Genomic DNA, 24657 nt, shown 5'->3' with positions numbered 1-24657 from the left:
CTAGAACATAAAGAATATCTCATGAGCTCTTATGTGATGGTCAAAATGTGATGCAAGTTCTCATACATGTTCTCATTACTAAAGGTGATCACTCCTAATTATCAAACACTGCACCTCCAAATCTGCTCTTCTGATGTAATGAATACAGATTCTTGTGTCAGTACAACATATACCGAATCTTCCAGTTCCTTTTTCCTTTGATCTTTCAGTTCCAATTCTTGGAAGAGTGATGTGTGGCGAGTGTTGAGGAACCACTAAAGCCCATTTTCTGCTTTGTCTGGGTTCTAAAGCTAGTTTTAGTCATTGTTCCTTTGTTCTTATTTGGCATCAGTTTCCCACATGGTCACACCATGTACCTAATTAGCCACAGGCTGACTGGCTAGTTACCTTAGCGCCATAGCTAAGCTAGCTGGTTCCCTGGTAGCTGGCGCCTTAGTAGCTTTGGCTAACGAGGAAAACTCCCCCTCCAGTATTGCAAACTTTGTTGTCGAACACATGCAAATTATTTAATTTCGTTTGTTTTTAAACTTGTAACTAAATAAAAATTTGCAAGATGTACACCAGGTGGACATGGAGCAATTTTTTTTTTGCTACCTTGTGACCTCAGTTGTTTGAAGAGGGTACTGTCAGAATGAGGTCAACTGCGCTCCATGGTCTAAAGAGTATGAAATGTCAATCTAACTGTTCCTGCCAGACCTGCGCTGCTGGAGGGCTCCTTTCAGTCCAAAGGTACATGCAGTTCACAAGTTTGCCTTTAGATACAGCCTGTGGATTTGGCGTCAATTAGGGTTTGTTTGAAGTTCTTTCAATTGACTCACATGGTGCAGAGGTAGAACTCACACCATGTAGAGGCTTGTTTGATATCTTTTTAGTGAATTGTCACATCATGTGAACTGCAAATGGAGTGTAATTTTACCCGCTGGGAAATTTATTTTTTTATGCTGTATCCATTCATGGATAGAGGCTTCATATTTTGTTGGAACAAAATATCAATAAGTGAAATAAAGCAAGACTGCTGAAATAGTGAATAGTTTTAAACAGTGAAGTTTAAAATGAAAGAATGAAAGATAACGTAACAACATCAAGTAAAAATTTCTCAAATATTTATTTTTAGAGAAATCCAAATGTCATGAACAGAATATGCCGTGTACACATAGTTATGATTCATAATGTTGGAATAGAAATGTACAAAAAGTTTTTCTCCATTTACTTATATTTTATACTTTAGAATCAGCTTCTGATCTCTTACACAACATATACCTGGCTGCAATTATGAAAAATGTCCATCTGTTTTTGCTTCACCTTTGTTCCATTCTTTGGCCACTCATCTTCTCTTGTGGTTATTGCATTGAATGTGAGGCTGTGATTGGAATCAGGGCTTCTACTGGAATCAGGATTATAGATAAAAGAGCCAGGGTTAATCTTTCTCTGGAAGTAGCTGATGTCTTGGCTGATCACTTGAGCCTGTGCGTCTGTCTGCAACAGAAGACCATAGTTTATGACACCAGATCAGTATTGCTTAGTTTAAGAGGCTGGAATTACTGCTCTTCTCTAAATTCTATTGAAACATCATTATGATAATCTCACGCACCTATTGAGAGTTTATGTTACCAAAATGAAGCCCGCTTCAGCCGATCAAGCAGTGACAAATGAGTAAGAAAACTACATAAGAGAACCTTACTACAACTGAACTAGTTAGTTTAATTCAGAAGAAGTATGTTGGTTGAATTAAAATATAACTTTATATCTAAATCTGTCAGGTATATGAATATTTTGGATCTATCAGCAGCCACAGCTAACTAAGGAACCGTTTTCTACATGAGTAAACATCTGGAAATCCCTATCCTGATTATTTAACAGAAACTCTAATTGGTGTTATTCATAGGACATAAGACATATGTCACTATAAAGGCAACTTAATGTGCACTTCTTCTTGATTTTGGTGATTAGTTTGAACTTCAGCAAGTCGTCTTCAACACATTGAGATGCCTAAATACCCTGAATGCCAGTTGATTGACTGCTTTGCCATTTGTGTTAAAAAAGAAACTGCAAAGATGTACCTAGCAAAGAGGCTGGTATATATTTACATGAACCCGATGCAACTTAAAATCAAGAAATCATGTTTAAACAATCATGACATATGACCATTTAGTTAACAATATTGCTACAAAGGTAGTGCAACGAAAAAGGTATACCTTTCAATCAAACTTAATACGTTTTGACAGGTGACCTTTGACTTGTCAGTGAGGAGACCCTTAACCTGTCCCCTCACTGACAGGTTAAAGTTCACCTCTCAAAACATATTAAGTGAGATCAAAGGGTGAATATATACTTTTTTGCCATGAAGCATAAACTCCTGCGTCATGATGCGCCAAACGCCTGCAACTGTTCTTTTTGTTAAATTTTAGACAAGAGATTTAGCACTCGCAACTTTTACTCAAATTGAAGTAGTAAATACCAAGCAAGCCCTATTTAAAGTACACTGATGGCATAAAGCAAAAGGGATGATGCCAGACAGCTCTCTTGACCCCATTTAGAGGGTAACTCCTAATCATTTTAAGTGCTCACACTTACATCCCTGGTCTACCCTTCAAGTCCGATACAGAAAAGTCCATTTTATATATATATATATATATATATATATATATATATATATATTATACATGTAAATTTTATAAAATTTGCATGTACATCAATCTGTGAATCAAATAACTTCATACATCTCATACAAAAGAAAGAAAAAAACACTATACACATAAAACACAAAAATTGAGTTTTAGTTGCATGTGATCAACTAACCCATACTGATCACAAGGCCAAACTAATGCACATTGCCTTGGAGATGACAATTTCTCACAGGTAATTGATTAATTTGGCAAACTGACATTAAGAAATAAATCATATTACTTTGGGTGTTTTTTGAAAACCAGTTTATTAAAGTTTATTCACTCAGTCATTTAATCAATGCCTGCAGGAAGTCTCTTTGGACTGACCAATGCACAGTACAACAGAAATGTCAAAGAAAGTTACAGCTCTGAGGAAGACGACATCAATAGAAGATAGAATGTTTTCTTGGATTCTCTTTACAATAACATATTCCTATACTGTGACCCAGCTTTTGTCTCAGTGGTGACATTAAATAACATGACAAAGGTATCAAGTTTCAATGCTGTGTCAAGTGTCAAACTCAATCTATGATCTATGTTTTGCATTAGTTAAAAAAATTAGCAGAATAAAAAAGCAAGTCATTTAAAGCATTTTTAAGTAAGGGTGGTCAGAAAAATCGGACAGCTGCTAAATTGGCCCTGATTTCCTTCATTTTGGGAGATCGGTGATCAGCTCATACTTACATGTGAAGCCGATTTTCCACCACTCTTAACCTCAGCAAAGGTCTAAATATCAACTACTTTTCTATTGGTCTGCAATAAAACTATCCACCAGGTCCTGTTGTATGCTTGCAGTTAACAATAGTCACCCCACTGTTGCCAACTCAGCAACTTTCTTGCTATATTTAGCATTATTTCAGACTAAATTTGAGAATCTGCCAAAATCGGAATAGGCAGGTCAGGCGCTTTGAAGACTGTTAATGAGCGATCTGCTAGAAGACTACAACCGGTTCACTCCTATTATTGGATTGGTTGAAGAAACTTTTAATTCAGACCATGGGATCATACCAGAACTAATGGTGATTCAGACATTTCTACACATCCAACACCCCTTACTGTTGCATAGTTCTATGCGATCAACTAACCATCTGATAAAATAGCATCTACTTCAGCCTGACAGTCATCCAGGCAGCATGGAACCAGTTTGAAGCCCTGCAGTGTGTTATAATGACTACTTCTGAAACACCTAAAATTGGACATGTAGCACCTTCACAGATATACATCATGCCTAAAGCATATCTATCGAGTCCAATCAAATAAACCAAGCAAGAAAGAAAAAGAATCGGATGACCTTTGCATTAAAGCTGCAGTGGGTAACTTTTACAAAAATATGTCTTTTGCATATTTCTTAAAACTGTCACTATGATGTGACAGCATAACATGAGACAGATAAGCTGTGAAAAAAGTTAACTCCTCTGCCGTCTCCCTATGGTTCTACTGCAGCCTGGTAAAAACCAGCCTCTTGTCCTATGCTATTAGCTTTGTACAAAAGGTCTGGGCTCAAAGCCTGCACTGTAAACAACCATTCTCCACTGTGAAGAGAGAAGCACCGATCCGAACAAGAATACTGTTAATGTTAATTCAATATTTGGAAGCGTGACCAACACTGACTGAATGGCTCCACCGCTGCCACTGCTAAAACTTCAGGCTGACTACAATTCTAAAACTGTTTGCTGATTGGCCCGGTCAAAAATCAACCGGCGACAATCCGAGTCAAGAGGAGAAAAGGACAGACTGTGCTGGAAGCAAAAACATTTTTCGCTTGGAATTACACAAGAAGATAATGGTCAGCATAGTTGTACTGCCACTTGCAAAATAAATAGTTTTTCGTCAAAAATAACCAATCAGAGCTAGAAGGAAGGTCTCAGCACTGTCAATCACACTCGTGTGCGTGCTGCAGCAGTGCAAAAGGCAGCAAAACAACTTACAGCTTGCTATAGAATAAACATTTATCTGCTGTCATCGGAGGCCATGCTAACGAGCCTGAACATTCTTAGCAGGCTCTGTTGAAGGGAAGGAGCTGTAGCAAAGAAGAGAGCAAGGAGGTGTGTAAGATGCATGGCAGAAGTATGTGAGAATGCATGTACACAGAACTAAGACCCTCCTCCTTCTGACTGATTGTTTCTGACCAAGCCCCGTATTTTGGCAGATAGTTGTAGGACCACAGAGAGAAGGCAGAGGGGCTTGACTTCTTTACAAGTATTGCTATGAAACATTTTTTTTATAAAATTTACCTACTGAAGATTTGGTTTTATTTACTAAATATATTTTCAGTGTGGGATACGTGCCATCCTGGTATATCACATAATAAACAAAACTCTACAGGATCTTTAGTACTATAATAATGTTTGGTAAAGCAAACTCTAAACCCTCCTCTATTTGTTCAATGAGTTTCACACACTACAATCCTGATTTAAAGATGGTTATTCTAGAACATTTACAACTGTGAAAAGAAAGGATATTACCTTTTTTTTGTCTAAAATCTGCCATTACACACAAGAAAGCAAAATCAGCCTGATAGGTGTATTCTGTCTATGTGTTGAATTTAGAATCTAAGAGGAAGGAAATAAAATCTTCAAGTATCAAATCTTTGTACTTAGTGTTCAAATGTTGTGTAAAGATTTTACATGTGTTGGGTCAAAACAGACTCTTTTCAAGGTCCCTTAATAGCGAATCAAAAACAGTGAGAACAAACAAAAGGTTGTTAAAGCTACTCTTTTTCTGACCACTTTCCAGCTGTGTTCACAGGTGCACTTAGAGTCTGAATGTCTAAGTGCATCTGAAACAAAGGACTTGTCAGATCAGCACCTGAAACTGAAACTCTCTTTGTGATTGTGTAATTGTAGTGCAGTGGGTCCAACTTACAAACATTCAATGAAAACACAATAGCTCCATGTAAAGGTTTTTATAAATTTGGCTTTGAAATTCAAACTCATGACTCCCATTTTACACCACCTACAAAGAATACTTCCCCTTTTCCAGTGTAAGCATCTCAACATGTGCGCTAACATATTACTGTATTTGCAAAGCATTTCTATAATATGCAAGTGAATAGATAATCAAAGAAAGATTGATACTTTTTCCAAAACATTTTTAGCCGAGTTGGATATAAAATGCAAATGCAGAAAAAAAAATAGAGGAGAAAGTTAACACATTTCTTAAACAGAAACTAAGCTCTCCTGTGTCAGACAAAAGTTCAGATCAGAACTCTCACAACGATTAATAACACACGACAACAGTTCAAATTCTGATTTTAAAAGAAATTCATTTGACTAACGCAGGGATCTTAACTACATGGCTGGTATGAAAAACATTAACTTAAAGTTGGCTGAGTATCATTTCTTCCTCAATTGAAGTGACATTTAATGAGTTTAAAATTTATCAAACAAATAAGTGTAGATTTTTCTAACCACACAGTTTAAAAGTGGGTAGTATTGATAGAACTGAGAAAAATAAAGGTATTGTTAAACAGAAATTACAGCCTCCGTCAAAATGTGTATATACAAACATCAAAATATTTTCTTAAGTTGAAGAAACAAACAAAGATAGAACAGTAATAAAACAGGCCAACTTTTTCCTAAATATGTTCCAGAATGGTAATTAGCTATAGAACCACCATTTTTTACTTACATTTCAAGATGGAGAAAAAATTAAAAAACCTTTTTTCAACAAGTCATTGTGCTTCTCATTTCATCAATCTTTGTCTCACAATAAGCACTTCAAAGTAAATGCGTGCAGTTCCATTTTTCTGTTTATGCCCTAATAGATTGTGTAACTGTGGGAGCTAGAAGTGGGATGTTTACAGAAATATGACCTACTGAAAAGAAATTGCATTGAAGAATGTTTTCCTTTGAACCACAACCAAAGAATAGAAAGTGGGTGGGGATGATCTCAGAGACAAAATGAGAAAAACAACATTATGACATAAATTAGATCAATCAAACATGCTTCGTTTATATAGTGCTCTTTGAAATTACCTGACAATATTTTTGCTACACCGCAGCTTACCACACCCACTCCATGTGGTTCTGCCTTAATGAACTACAAGTAATGATTAATTAATTCATCATTATTGATCCAGGTCTCTGTGTGTGAAAGGCAGGACATATCTGAAGAGGTAAAAAAAAAAAAAAAATTCAACTTATCATATTGATGATTTCTTCTTTCTTTTTTGCACCTCATTTTGCCTCATCCCTCATCAGAGGGGCGAGGCATAATTTTTTTTCCAAAGAAAATCAAACAGGATTAGTATAGGGGAGAGATATATGCCTGCGTCAGCTGCATGAGCATAATCCCCAGTCTTTATATTCTGCCAAAATACACAGTTTTGCATTACTGCTGGCTAAAGTGAGGATACAACCCAAACGAACAGTGAAAATCTACAGAGAAAATGACAATTGTCTCTTAAGGTCTCTTGTGGTTTGATTAAACAAACATGTATGTGCATGGTTTATTTAATCCATGTTGCATCCCAAAAGACACATTAAGTGTGTTAAACTGACCTGTGCTGAAGTATTGAAAATATAGTAAACAATGTGCTTCAGCATTTATAAAAGTTGAATAGCATACATTACCAAAGCAGAGTTTAAACACAAAAGGGATATCTTACTCAGATAAAGTTAATGCAGTTTTTTATCGTTCTCCCATTCAGCTCAGCACACACGCTGAAGCAGTCAGCATTCAATGCCAAAGTATTATTATGTTTATGGTTTGTGTGTTTTGCTTTGGATCAGAAATTTCTTTGGGCTTTTATGTTTAAATTTGAATATGCCTTTGTTGCATAATGCTGCATCCTTTTTAATATGAGCAGTTTGTTTTTGTTTTATTTTCAAAATATTAGTTATTTTTTTTGTTCTGGCTTCATGGTTGTCTCTGTATTTAGGGTTTTGTTTTTCCCCCTTCCTATGTCAAGCTGGGGAAAAACTAAATGACTGTTACAGTCTTCATAGATTTTGAAAGGACTTAAAAAGAAACTGATTTCAGGGGACTTTTGTTTCATGACTAAAAGACTGAGGATCACAAATTAAACTACTTGAAGTGTTAAGAGATCACAGACCACAGGATTCATCAAGGCAGCTGAATGCATCTAACTGTCATGGAAACTTTTACAAACACTGGAAGGAACAAACCTATAGAGGGACTATCAATCAGTGTCACGTTGCGTCAGCAGCCACTCTACTGCGCATGTTGACTGCGGAAAGCAGGCACAAATACATAATTCTAACTATTTAAACTATTTACAATTAGACTAATAAAGTAATTTGCAACTCGCCACCAGCGCAGACGCCCTCTCTTCGCCAGACGTAACTCACACACGCAGCTTTGAGGCATGTGTAGATGTCACAAGTTTTATTTTTAGCACAGCGTCTCTGTACCTCGCGCTACCCCCAGTTCAACCTGTTAGAGTCACATCTTAATTGTCCCACTCATTGTGACCAAAGTAGGAATAAATTATTGCATTTTACTTGTCATTTGCAGGCGAAATATAAATTCTGCTTTTATGTTTGTGTGGGGTTTTTTTTTTATGAAAACTTATACTTTAGGAAAACCCTCTTACGGTGTTCTTGCTTACCATGGATATGTTATTCAGAGGGACTTATCTCATTGAGAGGTGATGATCTTACCGTGAACAAATTGTTTAAATATTGCTAGTGAGTAACAACCGTTAATTTGGTAGCATAACTTATTTTATCATGCTGTGATAAGCAGTTGTAATATGGTAACAACATGCTAGCTAATGTTAAAACAGCAAGATAAACCCAGGTAATATATATATATATATATATATATATAAAATTGACACACATGTATATAAAATTGACACACACACTAATTTACCTGGGTTTATCTTGCTGTTTTAACATTAGCTAGCATATATATATATATATATATATATATATATATATATATATATATATATATATATATATATATATATATATAGTAATGCTTTAACAGTACTTTTAAGAGTAATGGATCTAGAAGTCAGATTTAGTCAGTAGCCAAGTTCCATAAAATCCACAATTTTCTAACCAGACTTTTGTTTGAAGGTTGGTTATGAACTAATTTAGAATTAATCCACATTAAGTGCAGTAGATAAGGGGCTTGTGCATCAAATCATTATTTATGGTTATTTGTGGATGTACCCCATGTGCGACACACTGTTGCAAACACAGCAGAGCCGCTTAAATATCCAGATCATAATTTGTCCAACATTACTACAAATAGCACAACCAAGAGTTATTTCAGTAAATAATGTTTAGTTCATAAATAAATAAATAAATTTTGTGACATGGTTCTGTTTACTAGTCTAGAAATTACTCCTCAGTACTATTGCACACTGTAAAAAAAAAAAGTCTCTAATTTAAGATAAAATATTGGCAGCTGTGGTTGTCAGAATTTAAATACAATAAAATAGTTTTTTTTTCTTACAGTGTATGCTAAATGTCACAAGAGGGTCCAAATTTGTAGCAGCTCGTTCTTATGTACAACCCTTACTTGTATCGTTTTCATCTGGCTTAGAACTAGTTTCATTACTTTACTGCAGTATTTCATAATTAAACTGTTAGCTGCTGATTAAAAAGTCAAGTCTGAAAAAAGTAGGTACAGGTGAACATGGAGATTGTTAACGCATGCCAACTCACAGATACAGATTTCTCTATTGTAGACGTAGGTTTTTATATATAACTGACTTCATCTTAAGCCAGAAACAGTCAGAAAATGAGCAAAACCAAAGGAGAACAGAAGTGGAAAAGTAAAGACGAGAAACACCGAGATTGAACATAGAGAGGAAACAGGCGTGATGCACATGTGATATTGCTTCTACGAATGAAGATCCTGTTGTGGAGTTTCAGTGCCCCCTTCTGTTAAAGTCTGTCAAAGCACCTTATGAGTAGTAGTTATCAGTGTATATTTCAAGACCAAGAATCCCTTTAGTTTGTGTGCATGAGGATATGTGTACAGTATGACTGAGAGACAGGGAAGCCAGAGAAAAAGTAAACCTTTGTGTAATTACATGAGCCAAACATGTTTTAAAAGGGCTAAGTATGCAAATGTCCATGCTCCCTTAAATTCCCGCAGAAACAACCTGTGAAAACCAGTTTAACTTTAAGCTAATAACAAGTATCTCACAGTCTTCAACGCTCATCTTTGCCAGGCAGACTTTTACAGAATGAACATTGAAATTACATTTTGGGTAGGTTTGAGATAAAGATAGAATTGCCTTTTTGTACTGTATATGTACCTTATGTCACTGCACCAACAGTGCAGTAGTACTGCATATGCATGTGTGGGTGTTTGAAAGCATCTTAAGGGAGGTCATTATCACTGCTACCTCAAAGTATCTCAAAGTATCAAAGTCTTTGCAGAAGAGATAAAAACCCTTGTGTCAGCAGGTCTGGAAGATATGCATGGACTAGCTGGACAGACCACACAGGCAATGCCAGGGTGAATACTAACACAATAAAGGAATGATGATATGGCAAAACAACCTTGTTTTAAACAAAACATTAACATTTTGTTCCCATTATTTATTTGTAAGGTTTTTCATTGACTGAAGAAAATCTTTTAAAGTCTCAAACCAAACATCTATATTTTCCAAACTTATATCCAGGACCGTTTAAAAGAAGCAGTTTTGTTTCAAACGTAATTTAAAAATATTACGGTAACTATAAAATGGTTGTGCTTTGGTGGAGGGATAATTTATCATTGCAATATACCACAACATACTACTTTGGTTTTATCCAAAAGTCCGTAGCGGTGTTTTTGAAGAGAAATTTGCCACTGACCACACCAGTCTGACTGTCCTCGCTCATCTTTTCACTCACGTTTGCGACTCTGCATTGCTGACCACAGTTCAAGAAGGTGCTGCTGTGAACTAGATGACCATACATGCACGTGTGTGTGGGTGGGTGTATTGGTACAGGTAGACTATCAAGTAGACAGTATGCAACTACCAGCTCTGCAATCCAATTATACAGCTCACTACACAATTAGACTAAACAAACTACTTAAATATAAAATTTGGCATCTTCCGAGAAATTGAGGACACAATTAGTCCTACAGCCATATGGACAAGAATAAGGATTCTACATTTGTTGGTCTTGCAGGCAAACGCTAGTGGCTAGTCTAAGTGAACCCATCTGCTCCATTTTTACTTAAGTGGACTTCTACCTTATTAAAACCATCTGCAGTTTTAATAACTTTGGGAAAATGTAAGTGACCACTATGTTTACACTGGGCAATTATTTTTTGAAGAAAGGAGGGGTTTAGCCATGAGGAATCTTCCTCTGTGAAACATGTATTGAGAAGTCAGTAATTGCCTGACACAAAAGGCGATGTAAAATCAGTATAACAGCCTTCATCTAAACCGCGATAATAATTCTGCTTTGTCCACAAGTTTACTTTTATATGAGACAGTTGCTCTGAAAAAAAGAATATACCCCAATATAGTGTAATTACTGAAGCCTTCTTTCAAATGTAATTCATTGGTCAATTGCATAATTATGGTTAATTTTTGTTGTGCTTCTTTTTTCCTGGCCAATTCTGGAAGACAATTAGGAACAACATAGCCCTAAATCCATAAGTCAATAAAATTGCTGTTGATGAATACCTGGTGAATTTTCAGTACCAGTTTGGAAATCATCAATAAATCTTGCTCCCTTTCTCACTCCTTCATTTCATGTTTCTCTTTTACAAAACTTAATAATTTCCAAGAAATAATAATAATATTATGTGTAATACAGGGGAACTTATTTCTTCAAACATGCAGTTTTGTGTCAGAGAATGTGTATGTGAATCTGAACGCACACTAATACTTACAGCACCTTCATTGTAGCTTGATGGTATGCCGTAAAACACAGCCTCATTTTCCTGCTCAGGCCTGAGGATAAATTACAGCCACTCCTTGGGGATGAGGCTTCCCTATCGGGTTCCAAGCAGCATATCACCACACACTATGCAACTACGCAGAAAATAAGGGAGCAGCTTTTGCCACTTTTTTCTTCATTTTTTTGTCGAGATGACACTGAATAGATAGTGCAGAGTTATGTGCCTGTAGGATATTAAATAACGTCCAAGTTTCAGTCAAAACTTCAGAGAAAGTTAAACGCAATTATCTTTGGAAGTTTACATTTGCATGTGTAGGAAAGCAACTGTGTGCATAAGTGCATTTTCAGACAGAGGTGTCCAGACAGTCGTAAAGCTTTCCTTTATCACAATCGTTATATGGTACAAGAGCAATCTAAAATATGTGTCCATTAGGACATTGTGTATATTTGTGCTTGCATTTAGGCTAGTCTGCCCAGACTACTATAAGTGCTGATGTTAAACCCATCACTGTAGAAGACTGGGGGCACTGGGCACTTTAATAGACAGTGCCATCATCAGCGCATGCACTTTCAAACAAATTACCACATCAGATCTGAATGCATTTGGTGTGCTGGATTTGAATAACTTATTCCACAACATAAAGGGCAGGATGTCAACTCAGCCAATTCAACCCCTCCTCCTCCTTAATTTCCTCTGTCAGTCTGCCTGGCTCTCACACCCACCACCCTACATTTTCCCAAAGACCAGCTAAACTCAAGGAAAAATTAGAAAAAGAAAAAAAAGGATAGATAGCAACCAAGCTGCTCATTTTACACACACTCACAGTTTTTATTCACACAAACATTTGGGAGTAGCTGTCCCACTTCCTGAGCTGTAGAAAGATGAGTGAGAAAAAAAATAAACAATGGTGCCCTTAGGGGTCTTCCATATCGATGAATGGATCCAACTAAACAGTTTTCAGTGCAAACACAAACACTCAGATCGACTGTTGGATAAGACACATGAGGCATCGTAAAGGAGAAGAGAAGATAAAGGAAAACAGGTAAACAAGACACAGTGAAGACAACTTTGTAATAAAGCAGATGGAAGTGAGGGAAAGGAGTAAGGAGATAAAGTGCGTGGGGGAAACTAAAAGACGGATAAGCCAAATGACCAAAAGGAAAAGAGTAGAAGATAATGGGTATCCGAATGACACCAGAAGCCAGGAGCTGATGTAGAAGAGAGACAAAGAACAGAAATATATCAAGAGGAATAAAATAGAACAATGAAAAGATAAGTTTAAATGAAATCAACAGCTGAACAAATAGAGAGTGACAGCCAGGTTGAAAAAGAAATGGAGAAAGACCAGGTGAAAAAAAATTAAATTCACTTCTGTTGTAAAGTACATCCCACAGCTGAGATTATCACCAGCTTAGTTTTCTAACTGAATGTAAATATTTGTGTTTTGGCTGCAAACAATGAAAATTAATGTGTTAACCGTAACGCGTTAATGCACATGATTATTCTGAAAATTTTAATTATCATACTACTATTTTGACCTAAAATAATCTCTCCAGCGCAGGGTCACCTAGTTCACAGCAGCATGAAATGGACTCGATACGCGAGGAGCGGCAAATGACAGCGAAGGGTGGAAGTTTTGTGCGACCGCAGTCAGCAACAAAAGTTGAACATTTTCAAGTTTCTTGCGTTGCATCGCATGTGCACATCTACGTGTATGATCTTGAAATCTCAGATGCACAAATTACTCCGGTCACTTGGTTGGATGAGGTCAACTGGCTGTCACCTCGTCGCCTCACTTATATAGGGAGTTGCCTGAGGCACCACAAGGAGTGGGACACTGAAGAATTAGGAAAAAATATACATCATGTCAGTTCTCCCCTGAAAAAGTTTATTTCCCGTATGCATCTGTAGTGGAGTAAGCGTCCCTTAGTAGTAGATGTTGAGTACTGGGAGGCTACATTACCTTCTTTCTGGTCTAATAAGTGCTTGCATTTTAATCCATTGGAATGAGGTAGGAGGGGCTTGCATAACTGCAAGCATATTTGTATTTCAAGCTTACAAAGTTAGGCATAGTGATTAATCATGACTAATCACAGCGCCAAAATGTGATTAATATGATAACATTTTTAAACTGATGTACAGCCCCATTTTTATTTTAATAAATTCTGAAAGAACTCAACAGACTCATACTGTTAAACAAGTAACAAAATGCTACTTTGCCTTCTCACAATCCTTAAGAAATAACTATCTCAAAAGACTTTCAGAGTAATTCTCAAATGTGTTTCTATTCTTACTAATTTAGTTGATTTGACTTCACATTTTCTGGAGATTGTTCCCTTAACTCTGGTTCTTTTTGTCATTCCAAGGCCAGCGTTAGGGATTGAAGATGAAGATGACGACTGTGGTGGGGCTGAAAGAGTAAACACATAGATATTAAGACCCGACACAGGGATTTCATTTATTACTATTGACATATGTATTTATCATTATGAAACCAGCAGGAAAAGACAAAAAGAACACATTAATTAGATAAATAAACAATGTACAGCACAATATATTATTGAACATTCGCAGTTTTAAACAGAGCTTGTTTTTTCAGTACACATTTGTTAATCTGTAATAATACCAAACAAGTGAGCATATTTCTAGTGCACAACTGGAAAAATCATTTGAGGCCTTTCACTTCTTGTAAAATACATCCCACAGTGAGAGCAAATACAACCTGTTACAGCGACAACAAAGAATATAAACAGAAAAATGCCATTGATTTTGTAATTATATTGTATATTTATATTGTATTTTGGATGTTTCAAATCAATGTACTATAGGAAAAGGAATGATTACTACTTAACCAGCTGTTGACTAATTGATACATTTAATTGGCAAATTGTTTTTTTCTCATACTAATCAACTCACCTGGCAGTGGCTCATCCTTCAAAACTCTGATCTTTATTTTCCCTGCAGGAAGCTGTGAAGATGATATACAAGTCACATAAAAGTGGAAAATGTTTTATGCTTTAGTTTACAAAAAGCCTAGTAAAAAATGTTTATGTTTGTTTTAATATTAACTGTATACCAACTCCTGGATCTTTTATGTGGTATTAAATGTTTAGGATTAATAATAAAAATAAATGAAGCTCAGAGTGACTGTATAAAGTTGCATAAAATAACAAAGGCATAGGATGCAGAGTTAGATTTTTTATTTACTTTTTGGATTTTGTTGTCATTGATCTTCTTGAAGCTGTTTGGTTGAGGGTTACTGATTGAAGAAATACATTGTCCAAATTTCCACCTTAAGTCTCTAAAATGCCTAAAGAAAGAGACCAAGAAAGACAAATGTCACAGATGAAGGAAAGATGACTAAATGAATAACTAATTGTAATTGTTGTCAAAAGTCCACCGTTTTCCAGAAGAAGTACTCATTCTGTCATTCATGCCAATGAGATCATACAACAAGAAATTAGTATCAAACCAGTCTGATTTAGCGAGATCTTTCCCACTAACTAGACAGTGACGAACTCTATGGAGTTGAAGATGCCAGCATGAGTCCTTTGTCACAGCACTGACTGCGACATCTGACAAAGCAGCATTTTCAGATGATTCTGACAACTCTCAGTGCTTTTGTCAAGCTTATATCAGTAGTCACCACAACAGATGTTAGTGTTTGTAAAATAATTTGATTTATTGTACCATTTCATGTAGAATAAGAACAATCATCTGAGGATTATAAGCACTAGTAATATGAATGAAACTCACCGGAATATTACATTTTCAAGGTTTTAATTGCAACAGATTACTACTGATTTCATTTCTCAGGATAGGTGGAATGTACATATAATACATAATTGGGAGTCTTAAAGACTGAAAAAACAAATTCATTTTTGATGAATGGCTTTTTGTTTTCACTGCAAATTTAGAGAAGGATGCAGAAATGTGGGATTTTTTTAACTGTGGTTACAAGAGTATGTATGTCAAGTCAAAATATGTGAGGTAATGTTAGTATTTTGGAGACTTTTTTCAATAAGTAGTGGGTATTTCAGGTTTAGATGTAAGCTCTAAACCTCACATCTAAACTAATTGTTTTCCAACAGAAACAACACACGTAATAAACAATATAAAAATACACACTTTTCGATGGAAATGAATTTGTAATCATAAAGACCTATTACCACTGACAGTCTGGTATGATAATTTGGAGCACTATGATATCACAATAATTACACAATATTTTAAAACAAGTGTACTAAATTATCTAATTGCATACAGTTAAAAACATAAAAGCAACAATTATCCCAACAACTACTAGTACATCATACTGATTAGTTATCTGTAACATTTACTGTATATCTTTATTGATATGTAAACATTGGTAAAAAGTTTTCATAACTAGTAAATTTAGTACAGTAAATACCGTGCTTATTATGCAGAATACTATGCCTTTTTTGCCATTCTGCTCTCTTAGCAGAGTAACACAAGCCAAACAAACTGATAATAGATGGATATTTACCTGGGCTATCTGCTCAGTTGTAGATTTCCAACTGTATATTTAAATAATTACTTTAAGAATTAATTTTCTTCTAAAACATGACTGTTTTATTTTATTATTGGAAATACTTTCAAACATCTTAATTTATAGTTCTTGAGAGCAGAAAAGTTTGGAAGCCTTTCTTTGAACCAGTTCAGACACTGAGAACATCAGGTAGTTGCATCCTGATGGTACCCAGAGTCAGAACAAAGCACAACAACACTGCATTGCAGTTTTATGCCCCTAAAATCTGGAACAGTCTTTCTGGAGAAGTGAGACAGGACTAGACTCTGACAACGTTTAAGCTAAAAATAGTTCTTTTTAGCCGTGCATATGACAGATGGAAGGATTTTGTCCACTATTTCTTATTAATTTAATTAGACAATGATTTTTTTCTTGTATTTCATTTGTTTAATCATATTTAATTTATACCTGTATTTCTAAACTTTGTATTTAAACTCTACATTTTTCTGTAAAGCACACAAAATGTGCTATACAAATACATTTGCCTTGCTTTGCCTTTCAGAAAGCTGAAAGCACTGTGTGTACCACATGGTGGGGGAGAGGAAGCTACTTTAGGTTCTTTGGTTTATAATTCCAGAGAAGCAATAACCTCTTTTGAAAACTTGGAATATATTGATATCTGTAATGGACCAATGCCCAGTGAAATGCATATGTGCAAACCCTGCACAGAAATTTAAGTTTCCAAAAGTGGATGAGAGAAGTGTGGTGGAAATATTGTTCATGCTCATGTTGCTGAATTGTTTATGACATTTATTCTATTGTGATGTTGGGCTCTCTTTGGAGAAAGTTTATTTTAGATTGAGCTGGCAGCCTGTCAAGGCTCAGGAAGTCAGACTTTGAATCTGTATATGTGTGTATGGAATGGTGAGAGAATCCAGAAACCTGATGTTGTTGCTTTGCCGTACTGACACTGAGGGAAGGCGTCAGGTAATCATCCTATCAGCATCATCACGGCAACTGGACTGTCGCTAGAGGAGACAGTTGAAGCACACCCCTGTCAGTGCAGGATGACAGGGTGTCCCCTCAGGGGCCCCCTCAGTGTGCATGCCTATTTGGGTTTATGTATGGACTGCATTAATGAAAATCAAATCACCTAATCCAAACAGACACACAATTAACTACACTCACATACGCATGTATGTGTGAGAAAAAAATAGTTCTAAGTAGCAATGCCTAAAACATTTAGCCTCGGTAAATGAGGGAACTTGTGTATTCAGCGATGATTTATGTAATGTTCTTCTAAGAAATTAAATGTGTTTTTTTGTAATTGAGAACTCATCATCAGAACAAAGGCATGAAAAGACCAGTCTCTGTGTTATTAACATAAGTTTCATTTGTTGAATTTAGTTATTAAAATGAATGAACAATAAATTATTAAGATGCACCTGTACGCAAACAACCAGCAATGTAGATTTTTGATTAGAATAGTGGTAAGATTTTGTATATATATATATATATAAATTAATTATACCTCTACAGATCAAACCAATAAAATTATTTGTCAATATACTCACAATTACCAAAAAACCAAAAGAGTAATGTCTTCACAAATAAAATGACAGGTAAAATTAGACATAAACCTGCACCCACATTTCTGCTTCTTTGACCTTTACTGTAGATAACTATATGGGTATTAGCCTACCTCATTTTAAAAGGTGCTTCAGTTTTCTCATCTCTTCCTTCCAAAGTGGATTTTTTGCTTGACCTTTACAGGTGGAAGAATCCCTCATGTGTCTGAACTTTAGATTGGAGTCATAGTCTTTCTGTCTCTATTACTTGTTGTCTTTTCTATGTTGTTTGCAACTGTCTTATGGTTGCTGCACACTTTTCCAACTTTCTCTAGTCCCAGTACCGCACCCCCAATTCCATCTCGGCCTTATGCATGCCCTTTTAAACACTAACAGTTATAACCCAACTACTTTTCATCCAATATCTTAAGATATGGAGGCCTAATTTCTTCCCAAGCCAAGACTGTACAGCTCTTTCAGCAGAACATCACTCAGGTGATTTGTTATACCATTTTACTGATGTAAGCAGGTTTCAACAGTGTCATCCACTCAGAACCAGCAACCATTTTAAATCAATATGCGCAGGATATGATAAAAATGATAATCTGCAGTGAGTACCAAGCCTTTCTGCAATAATAATTTTGGAAAACAAATATTAAAACTGTTCAGAGAACATAGTTTTCATTTTCATACACTTAAGATAAACGCCGTAATGTTCAACACAATACTTCAAGCGCATTAAGACCATCTCCTTTTATTTAAGACAAGATTCCACTTTATAAACGTGTTAATGCTGATTTTGGTTCTTAGTAGTGTCTCTTCCATCAAATCCAATGATCTTTTTCTATCCTGAATTTTTCTGGGCATGTCTACTCAACAGCACAATTTAATTTAATTTTATTTCTTTACTTACATTTTGGCTTATCCTCTTTGCTTATCCTTTCCCAGCACTGCTCTTTGCTTTCTTTAGAAAGAGTATAACCAAGACTCACCTTCTTTCCTCCTTCTCTTTACTCATGTTTTCTTTCAACTGTTTAAGTTTCTCCTCCATTTTCTTGCTCTCACTGGCCAGAGTTGTGGTGTCCAGTTGCAGTTTGTGCAGGTTCCTACAGCAACAAAAACACATGCACATACAGCAATCAGGTATCAACAATCAATCACACAAATTACCGGTTTTGTCGGATTGGATGGCAAGGCTTTCATCGATATATGTTCAATTCATCTTCAGCGTTAGCAGATTCCTGTTCCCACGACTAAATCAATGCTTCTATCAATTAGTTACTGGATCAGTGTACTGCCAAGCAAGGCATCAACCCAGTCAATTATCTGTAGGCATGTGAGAAACTGTAGCCAGGGATAGAACTGAATTTTGTACTGTGCTCACAAAAATTGGACAACATATCTTTAATCACCTAAAAGAGATGCTACACAGAAAACTGCAGAATCTAGCAAGACTATAGATTGGCCAGAAGTCCATTTTGTTCAAGCCTTTCTCATGATAAAATTTGAATGCCTATAGATGACTAGCAGATAAATAGCACTGTAGTCAAGGGACGCTAATGGGCTTCTAGTGAATGCCCTAAATCACATTATTGATCTCCTCTTACCTGGCATTGAGCTTGACAGATCTGGTCTTGTTGTTAGGAACCACATAATCATTTAAATTCATGCTTCTTATTTCCAGGGGCTGCAGTATTTCACCAAGGTCTTCTACAGCGCTTTTGAAAAGAAACTCTTCTGCAGCAATACAGAGATGCCATCAAATGTACAATCATGTACTTCTCACAAAATAGCACTCTACTATAAATAAACCAGGCCACAATAAAAAATAACAAACTATTTAATGAAAAAAATAATAATTAATTCAGTTCTTTGCCAAAAAAACAGATATGGACATTTTCTATGTAATTAATTTGAAAAGTACATTTGCAAATACTGTAATATATTAGCAAGACAGGCACACCTGCTAGTAATTTGTGGCAAAATGTGAAATAAACACCAGCTACACTTGATGCCAATTCTGAAGTGCTTAATACACAAAATATGCGTTATTGCCATTTTGCTCTTAAGCTGATATTAGCTGCATGATCAGTCCAGTCAAGGCTATCTGCTTGGGTTGCCAGCCTGCACCGGGATCCCTGACAGACATGCTAAAATTGACTTCTGTCTCTTTAAGAAGTTCCAAGTCTTTACCACACTCTACCTGTCCACATGTCATCATAGCATGCCACCATATATTCAACATTCGTACGTACTGACCAAACACACCGAGTACAAGCTGAAGGCTGGTATACACACCACCTTCTGGCTAGAATCATAGAAAACATTTCTGAAACAGAACCGTGAAATCAAAGAAAAACTAAATTCACCAAAGAGACGTTAATGTTAGGTAAATTGGAAAATGACCATTAACTATTTCTAAAAAAAATTTAAAAGGCATCAAATGTGCACTATAACTTGTAATAAAAAGGGAGTAGTTTCTACAGAAGTGTGTTCAATCTCTGTGGTAACCCATCCACCATATAATCAACCTTCTTAATTCCACCTGTGTTTTTACCTTTTTTCTAACAACTGCTAAAACCACATGCTAAAGCAGCTGCTCTGTTCAAACCGAAGCTAATGAGAAACTTTGGCCCTGCGTCACACCGCTTAAAGTAAGCAAACACAACGTAGAGGAGCTTAAACTTACCCTGAATCCGGGTGTAAATGTCTTTTTTTTCACAACATGTCTCGGTGTTAGTTAATTCCCTATATTCATCATCGGTTTACCGTACTTGAGTAAGATTTCAGCTAACAACCGCTGCCTACAAGAACGTCGTGTCTGTTGGGACAGAGTCACTATGGCAACCGAAGCCGGAAGTTAATTTGAGTTGAATATATTATTGCTCCGCGTGCGCGTTGATATCAGCTTCTACCTCCCTGCGGGTGTTTGATGACTAATCCTCAACTTCAGACAGATTACTACTGCGTGACTTTCTTTGTTACATAAATAAGCACACAGTTCAAAAGCATTTATCCCCCTGTTCCCTAAAATAATCATGAGTAGGCTAGTGGGAATTCCTTGTAAATGATGCTTTCTCTGAGTATCAAGATACATTTTAAGCACTGACTAAAGCTTTCAAGCTCACTTTTTCTTTCTTTTTTCAGCATTTTTTGGAGTTGCTTTAACTCATTGGAAATTAACGTCTCTAGACAGTTCGTGTTGTCAACCTTTAAAGAAAAGGGAATTTCCCATAAGTGCAAATAAAAATGTTCAGCAGTTCATTTGAGAAGACCAAAGTGAAATAGACGTGTCGATTTGAGGGTTTGTCTAAAAGGGAAACAATACTACTATATATCATAAAATTTAAAATAAGTTCATGTACTTGTGTTTTATGCAACATTTTTGCTTACCAAAAAACAATTTTAAATGTTGACCCTGTTTGTCCTCCAGTTTGTTAAAACAAAACAAACAAAAAAAAACAGAAGGAACAAGTTATTAATCAGCCAGAAAATGTGTTTTACATTACAATTTAAGAATGGCAAAAGACATATTGCTGACACTGCAGCACCACTAGCAGCTTTTGTATACACCCTCCAGATATATAATTAATAAAATTGTAAAAGCTTCCTATAAATAATGAATGTCATATGAATAATTGTGGCAAAAGAATAAAAGATAAGGGTTTGGAATGAATTTTGTCATTTTTCTTCATAGATATTTTAGTAGTTGTGTCATTCTGAAATATTTTTGAAATTTTAATTGTGAGATTCAAAATGTTTATTAAAAAACAAACTCAACAACGTTTTCAAATTTAACAACATAAAAAAATAATCACAGTAATTATTGTGTTTCTGTAAGGTGCTGCACAATTTGGCATGTTTAGGTTTGATTAGCACAAAAATGTTCTGTGTGTGGGAAATGTTTGCATGTTTTTTGGTGTTGATCCTGATACATCTAAACATAATCTCTGCTCTGTCAGCTTGTGGAGCTGCCTGTCAATTGGTTGCCACAAAAACGTGTGTGGAGGAAGATGATAGCGAGAGAGAGACAGTAAAAAGAAGAATACAAGTGGTTTTGAGTTGTTCTTCACCTATTTGGCATTACTTTCCCTTTGTTGTGGTGCACTGCAACCAAAAATATGTTCAATAAGCAACAAAAGCTGCACTAATTGCTTCATGCCTTCGTAGAACATCGCAATGTTTGTAACTGTCATCAAATTAGACAATCTATTTCATAAATTAACAAACTATAGCTGCCACAGTAAAATCAAATTAAATGTCCAATATAAAAGAAAATAGATAAAAATATGTCACAAAAATTGATTTTTTTTTTTTTAACTAAAAATTATAATTAAATAGTCGTTTACATTTTTCTCAACACGACAAAAAATTAAAGCAGGAAGTGGAAGTAAAGCACGGGATCAAGCTTTTAATCTCAACAAAGCCTAACAGTCTAAATCCAGTGTTAGGTTTGGAGAAAGGATGACAGAATAACATTGGATTTTATTGGAACAGCATCTTGTGCTTTCCAATTCCATAATATTGATTTTCTGGTTGATTGTCTGTATAAAATTTTCAAGAGTGAAAAAAAATATCTAACCTTTCTTTATTAGACCACAGGACACTTTTTTGTAAGGAGGTTTAGTCCCAAAACAGAAAACTGAGTTCATGTTCTTCCTTCTTTTTTTTCTCTCTCTCCCGTTGTAGTTTCAACCATTTCTTGCTGCAGCGGAAAACATATCCGTTACAGTATTGTCAAAAGTATTCTGAGACCAAGCAGTAAACTTCACATAGAGTTATGTCTGCTTTTTTAATTTCACTCCAGGAGTTGGATTTGAAATCAACTTATGATTCAGGTTTTGGCCTTGTCTCTTGCATGCAATGATGCACATATACGGGTTTGGTTTTATTTGTATTCCAGGACAAAGAATATACTCAGAAATTCCGAAAGCATTGTCAAATTGTGCCCCAAGCTTAACACCTTCTTTCAGCCTTGCAACTTTTATCACAATTCTTCCACATACAGAGGACAATAATGGTCCACCAAGCACATGACCGCCTCGTTCCTGAATCCGGCTTTCTCTCCATTTCCCTTTGTCTATCTCGCCCTCTCCCAACATTGTTGGCATATGACCTATTGCTCCTGCCATCAGGGAAGTGTGGGTATATGACTTATTGAGTGTGCCTGTGAGGTTGTGAGTGTGCATGGTCATTTAGGGTTGTGACCCTCCAGCTGGATTCTGTCTGTGCTGCTAAACAGTTACTCCCTCCTTCTCCTGTTCTCTGTCAAATCTGCTCGAACAGACAGCCTGGCGTGTAGTGGCATACCGATGAGTGAAAGACTGAGCGGAGAAGAGGGAAGGGTGGTATAAGAACGGTGCAAGGGGCTGTGAGGTGTGGGAGGGGGAGGGGGGGACGAGCATTGTAAGGGGCCAAAAGGCACATGAAAGAGTGACACAAGAAAAAGAACAAAGGAGCAACATAATGCATGAAAGGGAGGGATGCAACAGCTGAGCAGTTGCAGGAAAAGGACAACCAGTGTACTGTGAAATGTCAGGGCTATTGAATTCATTAGGAGGCAATGATCATGGTGGTGCACTGAATGCCATCCGTTGGGTTAAATATTTTTTAGGCAATCCAAATGCTGGGTGCACTGTATAGAGACTGTTTTAAAATGATTGGAAACATTTTAAGGGAGACACAGTCCTAGCAGCAAAAAGGGAAAGGACGTAATCACCCAGCTGTAGTCAAAGTAATTTTACAACCCTCCCAGTAGATAATGATAGGCTCTTTAACAAAAAGAATTGGAAACTAATATGGAAAATTTGGACTTTTTCATGCATTTGTTTACTGCACTTACAAACTGTTAATCGGAGAAAGAACACCAGCTGTCTATACTGACATTCAGTGTCAGGCAGACTTATTTACTCAGGCAGCTGTGATTTCTTCCCTATTTTGTGATCATTTTTTGATTGATTACACTTTTTTGGATGCCAGATGGACTCACTCAAGATGGACCCTAGCAGAAGAATATGCAGGATGAACATTTTTTAGTATTTAAAAAATTGGCACTGAAGTTTGTCTGAAGCTAATAGTTCATTCTACATCAGAATCCACGAGGATCAAAACCAAAGAAACACAAGCACATTAAAATAGCGATAAATTATGTTTCATGTGTCCTTAATTGATATTCAAGATACTTTATGTCTTCTCAGTTTTTCTTCATTTCGTGTAAATGCTTTCTTTAGGCTACAAGTGACTGATAGCCCGGGAGTTCTTTATTTCTTGTGAAACGAAGACTAAAGGCAGCTTTCGCTGAATGCTAATGGCATGTTTGTATGAAACTGTCAAATCAAATTAAACCGAACCACATAGATCAACAGAAACAATGTAGGCTGAAATAAACAGATATCTGTTCAAATTACCTCAGGTTAAGGGAAGAATATGAAGAAAAACAACTCTTTTCTGCTTTTAGGAGTTTTGTAGTCACCTAGCTCTGAAAATATTAAATTTTAACAGCTTTTTAGAAGTGCTTGAAGTTATGTTACAAATAGAGTTCAAATATAGCCTGTATACATAATAAGGCTTTAAGTTTATTTACAATGTTTGATTAACTTAATCATTCTGAGCTCCAACGTCACGGGATGTTTATGGAGAGCTGGACCGGTTAGAAATTCACACAGTGTGATGAAAATTTAAAGCGTGATAAGTGCCTATATTTGAAATAAAAACTGAATAGAATAAACTAAGTTTAGTAGCAGTTTGCAATTGTTTAATTAGTTTAAGTTTTGCACTTCATAAATTAGTACAGTTGGTCTAACATGCTGATGTTGTCTTAGTCTATCAGCTCAGGCACTAAACAAGCCCTTAACCTGCCAACTGTTGTTTTAAAATAACTGTACCTTAATGGAAATGATGGGTGCCACTCCTTAAGTTACCAAACTATGACCATCTACGTTGCAGCATCTTAACAAAACATATTTCCAACAGCTACATTTTTTATGTTAGAAAAAAAATAGAAGAGGATCCTTCTGTCAGCCAGTTAATATGAAACCTTGTCAAAGGGCAGCAATGTGTTATTCAAAGAAAGTCAAAGAAAATCCTGTCCTTCAGTGCTTTCTCT

The 24657-nt window shown here is 36.0% G+C and overlaps 1 protein-coding gene across 2 annotated transcripts in view; it reads right to left on the bottom strand.

The window, feature by feature from the left end:
- zbbx (zinc finger, B-box domain containing) overlaps positions 1-20416 on the bottom strand; it is a 49921-nt gene extending 29505 nt beyond the window's left edge. Inside the window, exons 1-7 of one of the 2 annotated variants that reach the window (XM_088011850.1) lie at positions 20242-20416; positions 19160-19289; positions 18545-18658; positions 14703-14805; positions 14412-14463; positions 13790-13905; positions 1303-1476 (exon numbers count right to left, since the gene is read on the bottom strand). In XM_088011850.1, coding sequence (XP_087867976.1) covers positions 1303-1476; positions 13790-13905; positions 14412-14463; positions 14703-14805; positions 18545-18658; positions 19160-19221 — 621 coding nt within the window. In that variant the 5' untranslated portion in view covers positions 19222-19289; positions 20242-20416. The remainder of the gene's footprint in view (positions 1-1302; positions 1477-13789; positions 13906-14411; positions 14464-14702; positions 14806-18544; positions 18659-19159; positions 19290-20241) is intronic. The other variant, XM_088011851.1, reaches the window with a different exon arrangement.
- Positions 20417-24657: the final 4241 nt, after the last annotated feature.

The sequence above is a fragment of the Poecilia mexicana genome, unplaced genomic scaffold, assembly GCF_051168715.1.
Source record: "Poecilia mexicana isolate PSO_F unplaced genomic scaffold, ASM5116871v1 scaffold_13, whole genome shotgun sequence".
Taxonomy (NCBI): domain Eukaryota; kingdom Metazoa; phylum Chordata; class Actinopteri; order Cyprinodontiformes; family Poeciliidae; genus Poecilia; species Poecilia mexicana.
This window is presented reverse-complemented; position numbering and strand designations above follow the sequence as displayed.